We start from the raw sequence: 20,387 nt of genomic DNA on the forward strand, positions 1-20,387 counted from the left end.
CTTAAGGACACCCCGTATCCATCTGTGCTGCTTTATTCTCACCTGTAGGGATGCATGGAATGGCAGCAATTGCTTTCAACGAGATCCAAATCGCTATCAATTTACTTTTAAAATGTCTCAGCTTATGGGTGTAGTACTGGTGAAAAATTGAGAAAACTACATAGGTACCTTTGAGAGGCCTTTATACAAAAACAAAGTCAAGTTAATATCTAATTTTCAGTTTTTCTTGAAAGATATAATCTTGGCTTTAACTCAGACAAGTTTCAACGCTTCTTTGTCATATAAATCGAGTACCAGTTCACTGGTAATTCCCTGTGTGTCACAAGAGGCGACTAACAGGGTTGGTGGCAGGAAGGGCATCCGGCCGTAAAACATTGCTTCAAAAAGGGGACGAAAAAGGCCAACCCCTGCTCTGCGGGGAAAAATGGCCTCTAAAGGTGGTTGTTTGTTGTTGTTTGTCATATTACATGCATATAATTTGCATAAATTAGACCGTCAATAAAAAACAAGGAAAAACAAAGAACACATTTCTACTTCTATCTTCTATGTCACCTATCATTCTTTTCACACAAAACTTGGTACATGTATTATACATGTGTTACTCTACTACCTGATGAGAGGATTTTGTGAAATTATGTCAAATGTTCACTAATTAGCTAATTATGCCAATTACTAGATAAAACTTGGTTGTCCTTCAATAAATCCACAATGGCTACTCCTATAAACAAAAGCCTTCATCATTTTAAAGGAAGTGATATTCTGAATATCCTGTCCAAATTTCAGCCCAAAAGAATGATGCAAATTAAAGTTATAACAAATAATTCTACTTCCGGTTATTGAGGGGCATGTATGATGTTAGAAAATTTGAATTTTTCAATAATTAGGGGTACTTCTATGACCTCTAATAGCATGATTCTTGTTTATAAGACTATAAGGAAACTGTTGAGCTAAAAAAAAAAAAAAAATCACCTGTTCACCAGTACTACACCCTTAAGTCCACCAAGTCATGGTACAGATTTGCTTTCTGCCAAGTCCAAAACATACGTAATCCAAAAAATAATAATTAAAAACAACAAAGCAATGACAAATAACAAACAAAAGTGCCCTCAATCACTTTCTTGAAGTTAACTCAATAACCTGCGATTCAAACACCTACAATTTGACCGTAACATCTTCAAAACACAAATAAAATTATTTGTGATTGTTGATGAGCTTCGGATTAAAAAAAAAAAAGCCTTCAACGTTTTATTTCTGTTCAACATCGAACCAATTTAATCCCACCACCAAATACCAGATTTACTCCACTTTTTCGAGACGACTTTTGCTCTCCTCAGAATGATAATTTAATATCACTCATCAGCCTGTGCCCCAAGCAGTGGGAGACCGGGGTTTGCTATCACGTGTGTGTGCGTGTGTGTTTGTATCTGCGCCATAATGATCTTTACCATTTGAGCTTTTGGCATTTGAGCTTATGAGAATATGGAGAAGCCAAATGAATAATTTTGTCAAAAGGTCAAAGGTCAGCATCACTGAAAATCATCAATTTCCATCCAATTAACCTGAAATTTCAAGAATTTGCATATTGGGTAACTGAATTGGTTCACCAATCAAAAGCTCGATCGATTTTTGTTTTTATTAAGATCAAAAGGTCAAAGGTCAACATTATATTTTACCTCCACCACTGAAGGTGGATGGAGGTTATGTTTTCACGCCTGTCTGTCTGTCAGTTTTTTGTGAACGGGATATCTGAAAGTTGTGAGCGGATTCGTACGAAATTTGGTGGAGATGTTGGGTACGGGAGTAGGCCGAAATGATTCGATTTTGGTGAAGATCCGGGTTCTGATCTGGATCCGAGAATCCGAGAAGTGATTCTTCACCATTGCTTGATAGGGCCAACAAGTACAAAAAGTTTTAATTAAAACAAAAGCCGCGTCGATGTTACACAATGCCTAGATGCAGCTGTGCCTATAACGTCGATGTTATAGGCACAGGACATTCCTATTGATTCGATTACTTGATGTTATTTTTGTGCAAAGTGAAAATATATCTCAGCAATTTCCCGTGTGTGGCGACGAATTTTTAATATATCTCGGCATTTTCCCGTCTGTTATTTCAGGCGGTGTATGACTGACCATGCCGTGATTGTAAAAAAATATATCTCGGCAATTTCTCGTGTGTAGCGACACGTGAACGAAGCTATGCTCCTCTCTCCACATTATTGTGACGACGTATAAATTAAATATTTCATCGTGACGATTGTCATCAAATGGACGAATTTTTAATATATCTCGGCATTTTCCCGTCTGTTATTTCGGGCGGTGTATGACTGACCATGCCGCAATTTAAAAAAAAAAAATCTCAATGGACTTGAAGTTACAGGCCTTTGAGAATTCATTTCGTTCTATAAAGGGCAACTTTCATCGGATTTTCTTCCCGTTTTTTTTCAACCGAGTCTAAAACTATGTTAGCGACTGTGAAAAATGGAATGATGTATCGAATTTGATTTGAAATAAAACTGTGTGAGAGAGGAAGACACCACGGGCCTACAAAACAGGCCTCAAAGCTATGCGAGTTAATAAAATGGTGGATATTTGTTTATATGAAGCCTCTCCCAAAATGGGTGGAGCTATGGTTCCCAGAATGGGTGGAGCTTTGAGGTTTTGTCTTCTCTGCAAGAACAAGAACAAGAAGAAGAAGAACAAGAAGAACAACAACAACAACAGCAGAGGGCACTCTATTAGCAGCGTCTGCGACGCGGCTAAAAAGGATATATATACAACATTCATCTTAACATGCATTTTAAAGGCCATTTTCCCTACTAGAGCGGGGGTTAGCCTTGTGGTCCCCACGACAATCTTCTCCATTTTGCCCTATTTTCTGCATCTCTCCTTGTTAACCCCCTTGCCCGCATTTCTTCTTCCACCATCTTTAGCCAAGTCTTTCTAGGTCTTCCCCGTCCTCTACTTCCTACTACATTCATTTCCATCACTCTTCTCAACCAGTCACTTTCATCCTTCCTCAACACATCCTTCCCGTACCCAAAAAGGATATATATAGCATCATATTTCAAAAAGTTGTGGATGACTTATGACAAAACTTAGTGGATGAGTTGGTTAGGTGACAAGAACAAGCCGGTTAGAGTTTGGTTCAGGTCCAGATCGGATCGGACCTATCAGTGGAATACAAAACATAAACTGTTCAGCCTGGCGGAGGTATGCGCCTCCGGTATCTAGTTTTTTGGCGGAGGTATCTCGTTTTGTTTTTGGCTGTGATCATCAAGTTCAAGACGGGCTTTACATTTTTACGTTTTCGAGTTAATATCAAATTTGTACAAATTAAATTGCTACTGGTTTGGCAAATCTGTGCATAACATATAACGACATCATAATCACTTCATCGTGCACAAAACATTTAAGGTCAGGAATTTATTTTCATGCACCGACTAAGTTTGTATCATAAATCACTCTTACAAAACTGATTTTTTTTTTTTACTCGTAAACCCCACTATTAATTTGCAATTGGTCACTTGCCTTGACACCAATATATTTTTTACTATGGGCCGGAGGAATCCAAAAGCTACAGTCACGTGAAAAAGTAAGTACACCCCATGTAAAGTTTTGACTTTTTCAACATATTTCAACATACAGCTATTTGATCTTCATTTCAACAATATTGATAGATAAAGGTGATATAATATAACAAATATCATGAAACATTTACATTTTGTAGTCCATTGTATAATTTAAATAAACATCAATGCAAATTTTGCATGTGGAAAAAGTAAGTACACCCCTACATTTATCACTACTTCAAATACCTAAAATTAGAATCAGGTGCACCAGCTCAGGTGCAAATGATTAGAACATCGTTAGAGAGGATCTTGGAGGAACCTGTCTTATTTAAACCTCAGACATTAGTTTGGTTTGCTCTTTGTTGTTGGTGTGTGGCGTCACCATGCCTAGATCAAATGTGCTCTCTTAGGCCTTCAGAAATAAGGTTATAGATGCCTACGAGTCTGGGAAGGGATTTAAAAAGATTTCCAAACAATTTGAAATCAATCATTCGACTGTCTGGAAGATCATCTACAAGTGGAGAAGATTCCAAACTGCCAACATGTTCAGGCCAGGCCGCCCCAGCAAGTTCAGCCCGAGAGCAGACCGCAAGATGCTGAAAGAAGTCTCTAAGAACCCCAGAATGTCATCACGTGACCAACAGGTAGCTCTTGCCACTGTTGATGTCAAAGTGCACGAGACTACCATTAGAAAGAGGCTGCACAAATATGATCTACATGGGAGGTGTGCCAGGAGGAAACCTTTGCTGTCCAGAAAGAACATCAGGGCAAGACTAAAGTTTACCAATGAACACCTAGGCAAAGACCAGCACTTCTGGAACAATGTGCTCTGGACAGATGAGTCAAAGGTAGAGCTATTTGGCCACAGTACCAGAAGACATGTTTGGTGAAAACCAAAGACAGCATTTGACCACAAGAACCTGATACCAACTGTAAAGCATGGTGGTGGAAATATTATGGTTTGGGGCAGCTTTGCTGCATCAGGGCCTGGGCAGCTCACCATCATATAATCCACTATGAATTCCTCATTGTACCAGAGGGTGCTTGAGGATAATGTGAGGCCATCTGTCGGAAAGTTGAAGCTCAACCGACGGTGGACCTTGCAACATGACAATGACCCTAAACATACCAGTAAATGCACCAAGGAATGGCTGAAAAGAAAGAAATGGAGGGTTCTGGAATGGCCAAGTCAAAGCCCGGATCTAAATCCCATCGAGATGTTGTGGGGGGATTTGAAACGAGCTGTGCAAGAAACCCCTCAAACATCGCACAGCTGAAAGAATTCTGCATGGAGGAGTGGGCAAAAATTTCTCCCAGTCGATGTCAGAGACTGGTAGACAGTTATAAGAAATGCCTACTTGAGGTTGTTTCTGCCAAAGGGGGCAATACCACCTATTGGAGCCAAGGGTGTACTTACTTTTTCCACATGCGAAATTTGCATTTATGTTTATTTAAATTATACAATGGAATAAAAAATGTAAATGTTTCATGATATTTGTGATATTATATCACCTTTATCTATCAATATTATTGAAATAAAGATCAAATAGCTGTATGTTGAAATATGTTGAAAAAGTCAAAACTTTACACGGGGTGTACTTACTTTTTCACGTGACTGTACATATATCGAACAAACACTTTCAAATGAAGCGCCTCGCCACCATTAGAGCATTCAAATTGTATCAGATATGGCGATAAATGTGAATTGTTGCTCCCAGCTTGCCAGTTAGATGGAAGAGGGCACTTGCACTTTTCCCGTGCGGACATGGGCAACTTGCTAGTTGGTCAAAAATGCAAACCTTTCAGAATTAAATATTTTGCTTTACCCCAAGACATCATCCCAAAACAATTTAAAGTCATCCCTCAACAAATCACCTGTATAAAGCCCAGTTGACCTTCTCCAGCTGCCACCCCTCCGATCACAATTGGGTACGACGGCTGAAAATGGGCCAGGAACTCGAGCGGGACACTCGAAAATTCCACTCTTACGTAAGCTCCAGGCTCAACGCCCAGCACTTCAGTGCGCACCGCATTAGGAAGCAGACTGAGCTCTGAGCGGTTGAGCTTTAAGGGTGAAAGGTAATAGGTAATATAATGAAAGACAAAAATAAGAGACTCACTCGAAGCATAATGCTCATAATCAACCTTGACTCATTCCACCTCTCACTTTCCATCCACACCCTTCACCTTGCATCATTTCTGTAACTCACACACCTCGGTCTGTCGTTCAGACTCAGCCTTGAGTTCTTCAAGGAACGAGGCTGAGCCTCCATCATAGGCTCTGTTGAAGGCTTCTTTCAACATTTTCTTTCTCTCCAGTCTTGCTGTTTTTCTGTCTTTCTCCACCTTTACTCCCCCTCCATTTTTGGCTTCTTCACCCTCACATTCCTGGTCCATGTCCTCTTCTTTATTCTCAGACTGTAAAGGTGAGGGTAGGGGGGTGAGGGGAGGGGGAAGAAGGAGGAGGAGGAGGAGGAGAGGGATGATGGGAAACTGCAATATTACTTATAAACAAACCTTGGCAGGAACAGATCTATGTAAATGTTCCACTACTGACATTCATGAGCTTTTTGATTGCTTCACCTGACTGGCTTCCATGCTACTGTCTTTTCCAGAATGCACCTGCCTTGTTTCCAAGTCTTCAAAATCTCCATACATGTTACCTAAAATCGAAAAGGAAGAGCAATTCAGAAAAATGTAACAACATGAAAGATTATTTTGACCATCGCATCTTTAAAACAGTACACCAGAGCGATTTTATTATCTGCAGAATAGTATCACTAAAGCATCGCTCAAACAGCACATATTCGAGTTATCATGCAAAAGTTATCGGCAAATAAATTTGGAAGACCAAATTTACACGAGCTCTCCAGCACCAAAAAAAAAAAAAAATGTTTTCCAGGATTTTTATTACACACGTTTTATGTGCAAGTGACTTTGGAATAAACCACAAGATCAAGAAGGAAATTTTATTTTTCTGCTATTCCATTGAATATTTCAGTAATACACCAATATCTTGTTGAGCACCAGGAGCACGTGGATTCGTTTGAGCTTTGTCTTGGAGAAAACATTCACGAACTCTCCCCCCCCCCCCCCCCCCAAAGAATTGAAGAAAATCCACAACATGCAGCACTCCCGGACAAGACACACCTGCCACCCACCATTGTTTGTATGCACACACTCTGAGCCAATTAGCGCTGTTTACTCCATCTAGACCTCTATCTTTCTGCCTTATTCTTATGTATTTTCAACCATTAGGGCAATTCTCAACAATGAAGACAAGATAAAAGATTCTGCCCAGTCCACCACTTCGTTAACTAAAAGAAAGCTCACCACAACAATTTTGAGCAACAATAAGATTGTGGAGGTCCTGGAGCTCTTCTCTGAGAATGACCCTGATTGGTGGTGCATCAGCGCAGTGAAGAGAACTGTGCTCGACAAAATCTCCTGCTACAGCGAAATGCTCCGAGAGAAGAAGCTCCGGGCATGGCAGTCTTACCTGGATGCCTCCTTCAAGAATAAGCCAATAGTTTTGGCAAGTGAGGTATTAGCGTTAATTATTCATCGGAAGTTTCTGCAAACACTTGCATAATGTTTGCATGACCGATGTCATGTCGTAAAACTACCCAATCACATGTTCCACTCTCCATGTACGGCATGCTGATCTTACAAGGTTTATGGAAGGAAATGTCAAAACAAGAGGTCAAAAGGTCCATCATGCCTGTATCATATCCACAGTCGCTGAACCCAACCAACCCAAGTGACCCAATCCATGATGTAGACGCCACCTACACAACACATTACTTCATGTCCGTCTATCTTTTGTTCTGGGATTTTTCATTTTCGTCACCCTGTGCCTTCTTATAATAAACTTATTCCATAAGAACTCGTTTCGTGTGGTGACCTACCATTGTAGATTTTGCACATGAGAAACCATTTTGGCATGGCTTTGGTAAATCCCTGGGAGAAGTTAAAATTGGTAACGTTCTCAGAGACCAGTGGAAGTAACAATCCTAACAGGGGGCACGATATATTATTTATATTTGCCAAATTTTCTCGATTTTCCAGGAGTTAAGGACAGAGGGAAGGATGCATTTTTTAAAATTGTCCCAGAGAACCCTTTTTTTAGTTTTGTGCTGCATACCTACCATCTTGAGCAAGCAGTGTGTTGGCATCTTCTTCTGGAGCCCACTGGCCAGTCACAAAGCAGTCCCTGATGGAATCTCGAACCTTAAGGAAAATGAAATGCAAATGAAAAGGGATAAAATAATATTTGTAACAATAAATAAATAAATAAAATGAACCCAAAGCTCTCACATCTTCTTGATCCCATTCTCGCTCAGTTCTCCGCAGCAGAGTAGAGTCCAAGTGGTCTTTGACCTCAGCTTTCATTCGATTCAAGAGGAACATACCTCCAAGTTCCTCTATACCGTCGTCCACTTCCTCAGCACAACCTTGGGGAAAAGGACAGAGGATGAAACATTTGGAATGGCACGAAGAAGAAGCAACAATTCCCATTTTTAAAGCTTTAAACTTTAAAGGACAAAAAAAAAAATTACCCTCCCTTAATCAACTTGTCAAAATAAATTATTCTTTTAATGTTTTTAAAGAGAATCAAGGCATTTCTTTCCTTTAAAATACCTCTCTATCTTTATTTTTTGTATTCATGGAAGAGCTAGTATTAGTACACTGAATGGATCAGGGCACAACAGGACAAAATGCACAGCTGAGAGAGGGGGGGAAACACCAACAGAGTTGAAGGTCAGGGCAGAGAATCCATAACATACAGAATCAATAACACTTCCACATTCGTGATCCATTAATAATCTCCTCCACATTTCTGTCTGAATAAAATATGGTGATATCTTCACAAGAGAAGGCCTGCATCTTGGCCGGAGCCTTATTGAAGAATGGCAATAATAATGTTACGTTTGTGGGGGTAGATGATGGAATCCCATAGTAAAGATAGGATTGTATAGTGATAGCATGGACCGTGGACACGTAGGAGACATCTCGATGTATTTAAGTCAGGAAACTGGAGCTTAAGATTGTTTATTTGTGTTGACACGAGGGGTGAAGCTGTGCTAACTAGGTAAGGATTAAAGTTAGTTTTCCCCAGTACGTGATATTCCCTCTGTGACCTTTCCCTACGTTTTACATCTACAACCAGACCAGCCATGCAAAGCCTTCATTAACCAACAATAACTGTCCACTGTATGCCGACAGAACCCAGAACATAGCTGATCGGACTAACACCTGCCTCCAAGAGTGGAGCCGGCAGGCCACGCCCCCGAAGTTCGTCATTGGTCAAGAGGAAATGGGGTGATTCATCAGAGCTCGGCCATTGGTCGGTGTGACGTGGGGAGGTTCTGCAGAGAAACTGACGTTGGTAAAAGGAGCTTGGAGAGAGGAAAAAGAGCGAGCCTCTCTCGGGTGGCTCAGTTGCTTCTTGCGCGGTGTGTGCGCCTGTGAGGAGAACTCTTGAAGCTTTTGGAGCTGGTAGAGTGTTTGCAATAGATCGTGAGGAGGAGGTGTTGGCGACTGCGGTGCTCTTCGGGTAAGCTGGGGGCCGCGGTTGTGCTTGCTGGCCAGGAATTGAGAGGAGGATGTTTTGGCTGCCGCTTCACAGCTCGGTGAGCTCACTTCATTGACCGGCACCATTTTGGCGCGCTTCGACGCGTGGTCCTTTCGTCGGCCGGTCACCTTGCACTGCAGACCTCACCAAAGTGCTCGTTGGGACCAGATAAGTGCACTATAAAATGGGAACATTTATTTTATTTTATCTTTCCCCTTGTCTGTATTTGAGTCCATCTGTGGAGAACCTCAGTTAGAATTTTAGTTTTTACCTCAACTTTTATTTCCTGATTTATTGTCATTAAATCATTATTTGTTGAATTTACTGTCGTGTCTGTTCGTTGTGGGTTCTGGATTAAATCCATGTGCTTTCGTCAGGTAAGCGCTTCACATCCTTTACCTCGCGCGTGACAAAATAACCACCGCCCCGGGAGTAAAGACCGTCTGGCTATTCGCCCAAGGCTGGTCTTCATTAGCTACTGACAGGACAATAAATTCACAAAAAGTTACATTTGATTATAATGGGGTAAAATTGTCGTCGTTGAAACCATTGACATATCAAAACAGCAAATTGGGTCTTTAGTGAACCAATTCAGTAACCCAATATGCAAATTCTGTTCAAATTTCAAGTCAATTGGATCACTAATTGGCGATTTTGACACTGACCTTTGACCTTTTGATCTCAAAAGCAATAGGCTTCAGTGATACAATGTGGAAAACCTGTTAAAATTTCAAGTCAATCAGTTCTGATGTATAGTCAATTGAATGTAGCCTTGAGATTTTAACGGGTTTTCCACATTGTATCACTGCGCAGTTTAGCGCTGTCCTCCTCGTCACTCGCAGACATGTATTGCAAAGCAATTCTCCCTTTTGTTTACATTAATTCTTATGGGGAAATTGCACTGGCTTAAAGATGTTTTGGTTAAAGTTACACTTTTCAAGAATGTAACTTCAACATTAAACAAGGGCTTACAGTAATAGTATTACGACTGCTACTACAATAGATGATTCAATATTACCCTCTCCGTAAATGCGACGTTGAAGAGATACACCAGCTCTTGAAAACACAGCAGCAGCTTTCTCAGCTAGGCCAGACTTCCAGTTTAGCGCTCCTGGAATGAACGAATGTAAATGGAGACACAGCCAAGCAAAATTGTTCAGAAAGACAAGAGCAACAGAAGATGTCAATGAAACAGGCGATAAAGTGCTAAGACAAGTTGTCGAGCATATTCAAGTAAAAGTACATCAGACGGATGGGATGGGGGAGAATGTGAGTAGATGGAAGAGGAAAATGAAGGAAGGCTTACCTTCTGTTTCTCTTGTCATATCTTTGGCTTCTTCCAATTCATCACCCATTCTGTCCTGTTCCCAATCAAAATCATCCTCTTCCTCGATATTGTTGTCAACTATATTCTTATTCTCATTTACTTCCTCATCCTTGCCTTTACTTATTCTCTTTCTCTGCATTCTGACTTCTTGTTCAACTTTGCTATCAACAGCATTCAGATCTACCTCCTCCTCCTCTTCCTCACTCGCGACCTCCTCCTCCTCGCTCGTGGCCTCTTCCTCCTCGCTCGTGGCCTCCCCCTCGGTGCTCGCGGCCTCCTCCTCGTCGCTCGCAGCCTCCTCCACCTCGCCCAAAGGCTCATCCGCCTCGCTTGATGTCTCATCTGCTCCGATAACTTCAAGGTTCACATAATTTTCATTTTCTTCATCTCTTTCCAAATCATTGACATCTTTACCCTTCACCACAAACTCTGCTTCTTGTTCCTTTTCTTCTTCTGAATTTTGGAAACTGAGAGAGAAAGACATAATTTTAATTTCACATGCATTTTATCAAATAACAAATAACTCTGACATTATGTATAATCTTAGACCAACCCACAGTGTGGTAAGATTTAAAAACAATACATTAAAACTAATATTCCGTTTGAAGGGCAAAACACAAAGGTTGGGGTCACCAGGAATTACATAACCCTTGCATATATAATCTTGTGACTGAGATCGATGTTAAAAGCATAACATTGGGCACCACTAAACAAGAAAAAGTTGATTTTAGGGTGACAAGAGATGAAACAAAAGATAAGGCAAATTAATTGTTGTTCAACAACAAAAAAAAATCAATCAAACTCGACCTTCCAAACAATATTCTCTTTTTGGTAACCCTGAAAAAAACATTCAAAAGCTACAGAAATATTTTAACATTTGCTTAACGACAAAGGTTTTGCAGTAACATTGCAGCATGACCTAATTATGAAAGTTTAAGAGATTATTATTCACTTGAAAATGTCCTTTTGAGATAACTTCAGTGAAAACAAAAGGTTTTTAAAAAAGCTTTCAGGAAGAGTAGTTTTATAATCCGGATTTAAAAAAGGAGGATTTTAGAAGTTGAACAATGACAAAACGATAAATTAGTCATGCATTTTTAACTAAAATAACAGGCAGAGTGAGAGGCGGATCGAGAGGCGGATCGAGAGGCGGAGCGAGAGGCGGATCGAGAAGCAGAGCGAGAGGCGGAGCGAGAGGCGGATCGAGAGGCGGAGCGAGGGGACAGCCTGCAGGGAAATTTTGTAGTTTCTAAAAATCAGCATTATCATGTATTTAGTCCTTGATGGGCTAATAGCCTTCAAACAATGGAACACAAACTTCATGCATCAACCTGAGCACATATTAACATTGTTTGATGTTTATTTTATGGCCTGAGATCATTTTAATGTCATCTCAAAGAGCATTATGCTTCAAAAACTTACTCTGCATTTCATTCTTTAAATGACCTTCAATTCTGAACGATCTGGAGATTGTTCCTACTGGCAACAGTAACTCACAGGACATGTTGCCCAAAATACACATCGTGGGGACAAAACACTTCTCCCAATCACAACCCCAAAAAACTTTGAAGCAGCCCCATGAGGTATCATTAAATGTACTTTGGCATCATTGTTTTCTTCTGAAATATCAATCACCTTCCCTAGCCACCACTCTCTCATAGATGGCAACAACAAGGTTTGAATGAAGTCCAAACAGATTTTCAGCATTCTTCAAAAGATCCTTTGGCCAATTCAGTGCTTGAATATTTGTGCCATTGGTGATGGCGGGATCATCATCATCATCATCATCATTCAAATAAAACTTTACTTCCCCATTTTCAATGTCTTGTTGTATGTACATGCATTTTTTGGATACCATAGCTTTATGGGCACTCTTTACCTCCGCCACAAAAGGTGGATGGAAGTTATGTTTTCACCACTGTCTGTTTGTCTGTCCGTTTGTATGTGAACAAAATATATTCAAAAGGTTGTGGAAGGATTCGGACAAAATTTGGCAGAGATGTAGCGTATGTAACAAGGACGAAATGATTAGATTTTGGTGAAGATCCGGATTTGGATCCGGCTACTATAATTTTTTAAGTGATTCTTCACCATTGGGAGATAGGGCCAAAAACTATACATAGCAGGATATCTCAAAAGGTTGTGGATGGATTTGGACGCAACTTGTTTGACCAGTTGTGTGTGTGACAAGGAAGAATCAATTCAATTTTGGTGAAGATCCAGATCCGTATCCAGCAAGTAGAATTTTAAAAGTGTTTCTTCACCATTGAGTGATATGGCCAACCAGGCGGAGGTATGCTCTCTACTGAGTGCCGTTCTAGTTTCCCTATGGGTTCAGGCTTTGGACATGGGAATTGATCAGGTTTTGTGACATGTGAAATACAGTGGTTTTCTGAAGTAATTTGTTGGCCAAATCTGCAAAACCAGAAGATGACTGTACAACTGATGCATCAGCCTTCTTACTCGACTGATTTTCTAACTAAGCTTTTTTGCCCTGCCTCCAATGCCATCAACAATACCCTTGCCATGACTAGTGGTGAAATATTTCCAGGTAAAGGATTTAAATTGTGCTTTTTACCTAGTACTTCCAAAACCCTATCACATGTATTTGTTTTTTTTCGATGCGGGACCATCAGTCCAAATCACCTCGACTCCTGCCTCTTCTTCATTCTTGAGGATATGATCACAGAATAGATCAACAAAGGCAAAAACGATATCCTTGCCCTTGTCCTTGGAATCAAAACATATAATGTAGGTATCAACTTTGCCATTGTGTATGCCAGCAGCAGTTTAAATCATGACACTTTCCCAACTCCACAATGCCGACTGTACAGTACTTCATTTTGATACTCGCAAGAGTAATTCGTTGCATCGTCCATCTGCAAGACTCTCGCTCCACAAACTTTGTCACCCTCAAAGTCTTGCGCCTGAACTTACTTATTACGAATGTGACACACAAATTTGTCCATATTATTCTGAACTAGCGGGGTCACCAGTGGGAATCCCACGGGCATGGATGTGTGTGACATTTAGACATATTGAGTTAGATGCTGCACCTGCACATTCAGTTATATAAAATGGTTACTGGCAATTGATCACATCCACAAATGATGTAATCCACACAATTTATGTACTTTACATAACGTTAATAGGAATACATGCCCGTGTAGATGGGAAATACAGTTTGTTTGAAATAAATCACAAATATCAGAAGAGTTTTTTAAATTTAGAACTATTCTCACTCAGAGTTAAAAATCACCGTAATATTATGCAGTTGCTTCAACGTTTTCGGTGAATTATAATTCACCAAAATTCAAAAATATTCACCAAAATTCATTCAAAAAAAAAATCCAAAAAAATCTCACAATGATGACACAAAAATCATTGTGATATTTTTTAGGAATTTTTTTTTTTGAAATGAGATTTTTATATTTAAAAAAACGGCAAAAAAGCATCAGAGCAGCTGTGAAACAGCATCAAAACAGCAGTGAAAAAGCATCAAAACACTATCAAAACAACAGTGGAAAGCATCAAAACAGCAGTGAAAAAACAGCAGTGAAAAAGCATCAAAACAGCAGTGAAAAAGCATCAAAACAGCAGTAAAAAGCATCAAAACAACAACAATGGTCCGGTGATTTTTCAATCACCGCAACTAAATGTGTCGGAGTAATTAACTATTTTCCTTCGTGCCCTCCTTTTGTTGCCTGAATGGTGTCACTGCAGGACCTCCGGGTAAACAACATTACGGGTGAAGATTCCACTGTAGCCATCAATTTTTCCCTGTTGGCCATTACTGACTACCTTTACCTTGACATCCTCAAATCGTTTAGCACGCGACAATGCAACATATTAATTGGCCATGGCTGAAGACGGGTTCTGGTAAGTAAATCCCAACTTTGTGTAATGTTTGACCTTGACTCTTGTTTATTGAGAAAGAGAATGCCACACGAACTGGAAATTGATGGCGTTTGAGTACGAATGGTAGTGTTGTATCGGAAGGTGCAATACGAATCCTGGGTATAAATGTGCGTGTTCCTTTGTGGCTGCCAGAAATTATTTCTCAGTCCATTATGTTTGGCAACAATCTTTTAATCATAATAAGAATTCATTTATTTTGTATAGCGCTTTTCAAGTAGCCCAAAGGCACTTTGACAGAGTGGAAAACATAATGCATAACAATACATGAAAACCACAATTGCAAAAAGACAAGAATCAATAGGGAAATATTTAATAACAACCAATCTTGCACCATTGCACAGTCCTGTTTCGGATCAAAGTTACGGAGTAACATGACGACAGCACCATCTTTGAGACGAAGTTTGTGCAATGGCATTCCAGAAGGAGTTAATTGATTTAGGAATTCCATAGGATAATTTAGTGCCTCTTCAGGGTCATCACAGACAATGGAATCAGCGCTGAAGTACGTCTTTTCTTCCCCAGGAAATGCATCCAGTATCTCATCGTTGATCACAAATGTGGATTCATTCTTTGGACACAACACGGCTCGTTGTGCCAGTGCATCATAGTTTGAATGGATTTCGTTCAAATTACCGAAAACAGCATCTGCTAAAGAAATGTCGTCTTCTACACAGATACGATCAGGCAGTCGTATTAAATCTGAGTCAGGAATTGTTTCCACAGTCCCATTTCCAACCGACAGTAACCATTTTGAGAATTCTTCGTCATCATTAGCTTTCATGTTTGATGTTAAGTTCAGCTGTTTGAACTTTGGCCACAACTTGCTACGCTTGATGCATGTGGCGATGATTGCTGCAGGTGCAGCGCGAGGTACAACGGGCAAAACCTACCTGAAGTGCCCACCAAGAAGTAAGACCTTTCCACCAAAAGGACTGTTGTTGCTGGTTACATCCCGGAGACATCGATCAACAGCCGCTAAAGCATATGCTGGAGCCATAGGTGCTTCATCCCAAATGAATAGGTTGGCCTTCCTTAGAGCATCTGCATCTTTACTCGTCGGTGATATGTTGCATGTGGAGTTTTCCAAAATGGGCACTGGCAATTTAAATCGATGGTGCGATGTACGGCCCCCTGCTAGCAATGTTGCTGCAATGCCCGAGTACGCCATTGGAAGAACCAAACGACACTGGCCTCGCAAGATGTGCAGAAACGTATTATAGAGAAAGTCTTGCCACTTCCGTTCGGTCCATCAACGAAAAACAACCGGTTGCCTGTGTACTGGTCTCTACAATGAACCTCATCAGGACCTCATCTACAATTTGGATTTGGCCATCATTTAGTAGTTGTCTGTTGTTTTCACCTTTTTCATGTTCATCTCCCGGTACATACTGATAAATCATCACTCGAAAGATCTTCAACAGTGTCTGGAGGTACTGGTAACTGAAATGCTTCCAAGGTCTGTCCATGTCTCAGGAGGAAGGACTGTATTTCTCGCAATGCCATGAAAATACTCTGTTCCAAGATATGGCCGCTGTGCACAAAATCTTCGCAAAGGTCGTTTTTATATTTTTCCCACAGTGCCGACGTGTCTGTTGGTGTGCAGAATATGCATAGGGTTGCAAAAAGAGATCTCAATTGTTGTGGCATGGCAAAGATAACTCCATCAGCTAAGGACCTGTCCCATTCTGTATCATCTTCTGTTAAATGTAATTTCCTGGCTGCATCCTTGTATGTTTCACAAACTGCTCCATCTACGGTTCTGAGATCTTCAAATGATGTTTTACCAGGGCAGTGCAGCAGGAGTACACGAAGATGAAAGCGCTCAATGTCCATAGGGCTTGCCGAAACCATGCGTCCGATAACCTTGTTGCCGCCCCGGCGTCGAAGTTTCCATGTCTTTCGTCCATCTTCAAATACGTAATATTTTGGAATGTCATGTGTTACGGATTTATGTGAATTTATGTGAATTACTGTTCAGGTCATTGCTTATTAATGTTTATTCGATTAAAGGTTGTTGTGATTAAAGGGTCAGGAGCCCTTCTGGGGAAAAGGAGACCGGAAACGGAAGAAAAAAACACACGAGGTCCGGGAGAAGCGGCCGTCTTCTTCTTCCTCGCCCAGCTCCGACGCGAGCGGCATCGATATTGATTAGCGTTGAGAACGCTGAGTTTGAAACGCCCGTCTGGCGAGAGGAGTTACCTGCGCGGGGTGATTGCCTGTTACGTGTCAGGTTGCCGGGGCTTCCTGGAAGGAACCAAGCGTCCGGCATTGTTCGCCCCGACGCCTCCGAGGGCGTGTATGGGTCGCACCTTGGGCCTCGCGTGCTTTGCGAGCCGCGCTTGGCTTTGCCCGCTTTGCTTTGCTAGGTGTGTGCTGCAGCAGTTGTTCCCGGTACGTGACGTGCACGTTTGGAGCACGTCAGCCAGGGGTCCGTTCAACCGCCCGTGTGCGGAGAAGTCGACCTTCACCTTGGTCTGGAGGGGCCCAGAGACATTGTGAGGGACAGTGACCATTGAGGGGTCGTGAGTGGGGAAAGGGGGGACATATATGAGATGGCCATCTTAGTAATATTGGTGATTGATTGTTGATGGTTGTTGATTGATTGGGGAATATATTTATTGATGAATCCGGATCCTTGGTGTGGGGTTTCTTATTGACTTGAATTGTTGTGTCTTTCATATTGATTGCGTTACGAAAGCGTATAAATCATAGATCTTTCTGGCGGCGTTCCTCTCACGGTCCGGGGGTCACCGAGACCAGGTAGTCACCGGGAGGACCACGTAACAGAAATTGGGGGCTCGTCCAATTGAATTCCGGGATCTAAAATTGTATAAAATAATAAAATAATATTTTTATTAATTAAAATTTATTAATTAAGTATTAATTGGTAAATTTTTGGGAAATTGTGGTAAAGTTTTGGGTGAAGGTTAACAGGTGTTAACGATAGGCACCATGGCGTTTGTGGCACAGAACTTTGCGGTAACCCCGAGTGAGGCACAGTTCCGAGCGTTACTAAAGTCGGACCTCTTGAAATTGGCCAAACATTTTAACTTGGAGGTCCGAACTAATTTGAGGAAGGCAGAGTTGCAGACCGCGGTGATACAATCTATGGTGGGATTAGGAACATGGGACGAGTTAGCCTGGGAGTGGCTACCCGAAGAACCAGAAGACGTTGAGCTCCGGAAACTGGAGTTGCAATTACGGAGCCAGGAAAGGATCAAACAAGAAGAAAGGAAAGCAGAAAAGGAAAGAGCAGAAGAAGAAAGGAAAGCAGAAAAGGAAAGAGCAGAAGAAGAAAGGAAAGCAGAAAAGGAAAGAGCAGAAGAAGAAAGGAAAGCAGAAAAGGAAAGATCAGAAGAGGAAAGGAAAGCAGAAGAGAGGAGAGAAGAGAAACAAGCAGAGGAAAGGAGAGTGGAACGAGAACTCCAGGAAAGGTTAGAAGGGAGAAAAGCAGAGGAGAGGAGAGCTGCAAGGGAACTCGAAGCAGAGGAGAGAAAAGCCGAAAGGGAATTAAAGGAACGTGACATGGCACTTCAGCAAGAAATTAAATTCAAGGAGCTGGATTTAATGAAGGAACGGGGAGAGGTACCACCCTTGCTGACGGGGTCGACACCTAGCCAGAAAACCTGGGATGTGGGCAGATATGTGAGGCTGGTTCCACCCTTCAGTGAAAAGGAAGTCACTCAATTTTTTCCACACTTTGAGAAAGTGGCTCGACAGTTAAACTGGCCGGAGGAGGCCTGGACCATACTAGTGCAAAGTGTGCTGGTGGGTAAAGCTCAAGAGATTTATTCGGCGCTACCAATGGACCAATGTGCAGATTATGAGGTATTGAAGAAGCACATCCTCAAAGCCTATGAGTTGGTTCCTGAAGCTTACCGGCAAAAATTCAGGAATGCCAGGAAGAGGGAGAGTGAGACCCATGTGGAGTTTGCCAGAGTGAAAGAAAACATGTTTGATCGGTGGTGTGAGTCAAAAGGAGTCGGGAACGACTTCGAAGCATTGCGTGACTTGATCCTGGTGGAGGAATTTCAACAGTGTGTCCACGAGGACATCAAAGTGTACCTGCAGGAAAAGAAAGTACCGAAGTTGTAGGACGCAGCCACCATGGCAGTTGATTATGCCTTAACACACCGGATAGGGGTCCACAAACCTAACTCCTCGCCTAGACTTCAGCAGGGGAGTTATGGAACACCCGGTGCGGAGAACGACAATACATGGCGGCGGCCTCGAGATGATTATGGGGACAACTCTGATAAACCAACTGTTCGAAATCAGAGGGCGACGGACCCAAGACAAACTTATTTTCCAGGGGGCCCGAGGCAGACCACGAGTTTTTCCTCCGGGCCTACTTGCGCCTTTTGCAAAAAACCTGGACACTTGATGTCCAGTTGTTACCTCATGAAAAGGGACAACCCAGAGCGGAGTCCGACTACTACAACTCCGAATGCGATGGCTAGCGTAAGAAATCGCCCAACAGAAGAGTTACCAACCATTTATTTATGAGGGGTTTGTCTCACTCGAGGGAGACTTGACTAACCCAAGACCTGTTAGGGTATTGAGGGACACAGGAGCCCATCAATCCTTAATGCTTGAAGGCATTTTGCCATTGTCAAAGAGTACCGCAACTGGTGATAGTGTTCGGTTACAAGGGATCGGTGGCTGTGTTAGGGCCCCACTTCATGTCATCCAGTTGGAATCCGATTTGGTGTCAGGACCGGTCACCGTCGGTTTACAAGCCACGCTTCCTGTAGAGGGAGTATCTGTGATTATCGGGAATGATTTGGCCGGGGGGCAAATTTATGGTAACCCGAGGGTGGGTAAAGAGCCCCGCAGGGGAAATAACACCACCCCAGCTCGGGATGGCGACAAAAGTTCCAAGTTATTTGTAGGGGGACTGAACTTCAACACAGAGGAAGAAGTTCTGACCTCTGTCTTCAACAGATATGGGCCGCTGGTGGAAGTGCGGTTGGTAAAAGACAGGGAAACGCAACGGTCAAGAGGGTTCGGCTTTGTCACGTTTGCAAGCACAAAAGACGCCAGAGAGGCAGAGAAGAATTGGAATGGTAAGGATTTGGAGGGTCGGACCATAACAGTAGGGAAGGCATTTCGTCGGCGTCGAGAGGTCTACAGAAGAGGACAACTTGGCGGTAGTTTTGGGGTTGGCAGCAGCCGATATTACTGTGGAGGCTCCCAGAGTTACGGCACCTCCCAAAAGAATGAATGTCAGAGCACTGGCCGAGAAGGAGACCGCCAGTCAGGTAACGGTTGGGACAAGGGGTCCCACCATAACTGTTAGGAGTCTGGAGAAGTTGAAGCACTATATACGGTGGAGCCGCCGAGCCGGGGCTCATACACGGACTAACCGTGAACGCCACGTTCTTAAAGGCGTCCAGGTAGTGAACTTTCCTGCATGGACTAACCGTGAACTCCACATTCTTAAAGGCGTCCATGTAATGAACTTTCCTCCCCGGACTAACCGTGAACTCCACATTCCTTAAGGCGTCCATGTAGGGAATACTCAGCTGGGCCTCCCGAAAAAGGGCTATCGAGAGGTTTAACTTTGGGGCTTTGGTCACCACCTCTTAACCGTCATTCAAGAGAAACTAGAAGTGGTTGACACTTGGTCCAGAGTGAATTCATCTATGGGGTTTTGTGAAATTTTGTTGCTTTATTTTTAATTGATAATTGTGCCCGGGGGGAACTGATGATTTGGGGGTGTGAGTTATCTGGTTTGTTTATCAAAGTTGGCCGGCAAAGAAAGTTTTCGCTGGGTTCAAACTTTCTTTCTTGAAGGGGGGGAGTGTTATGGATTTATGTGAATTTATGTGAATTACTATTCAGGTCATTGCTTATTCATGTTTATTCGATTAAAGGTTGTTGTGATTAAAGGGTCAGGAGCCCTTCTGGGGAAAAGGAGACCGGAAACGGAAGAAAAAAAACACACGAGGTCCGGGAGAAGCGGCCGTCTTCTTCTTCCTCGCCCAGCTCCGACG

The 20,387-nt window shown here is 42.1% G+C and overlaps 1 protein-coding gene across 1 annotated transcript in view; it reads right to left on the reverse strand.

The window, feature by feature from the left end:
- BMS1 (BMS1 ribosome biogenesis factor) overlaps window positions 1-20,387 on the reverse strand; it is a gene marked incomplete at its 3' end in the record, with an annotated part of 51,579 nt that continues 31,192 nt past the window's right edge. Inside the window, 8 exon segments of the mRNA XM_078782038.1 lie at window positions 1-42; window positions 5,447-5,635; window positions 5,786-5,989; window positions 6,155-6,234; window positions 7,720-7,801; window positions 7,889-8,025; window positions 10,165-10,257; window positions 10,453-10,940. Of these exon segments, the coding sequence (XP_078638164.1) occupies window positions 1-42; window positions 5,447-5,635; window positions 5,786-5,989; window positions 6,155-6,234; window positions 7,720-7,801; window positions 7,889-8,025; window positions 10,165-10,257; window positions 10,453-10,940 (1,315 nt within the window).

Source organism: Myxine glutinosa, chromosome 7 (genome assembly GCF_964187855.1).
Source record: "Myxine glutinosa chromosome 7, kmMyxGlut1.1, whole genome shotgun sequence".
Lineage (NCBI taxonomy): Eukaryota > Metazoa > Chordata > Myxini > Myxiniformes > Myxinidae > Myxine > Myxine glutinosa.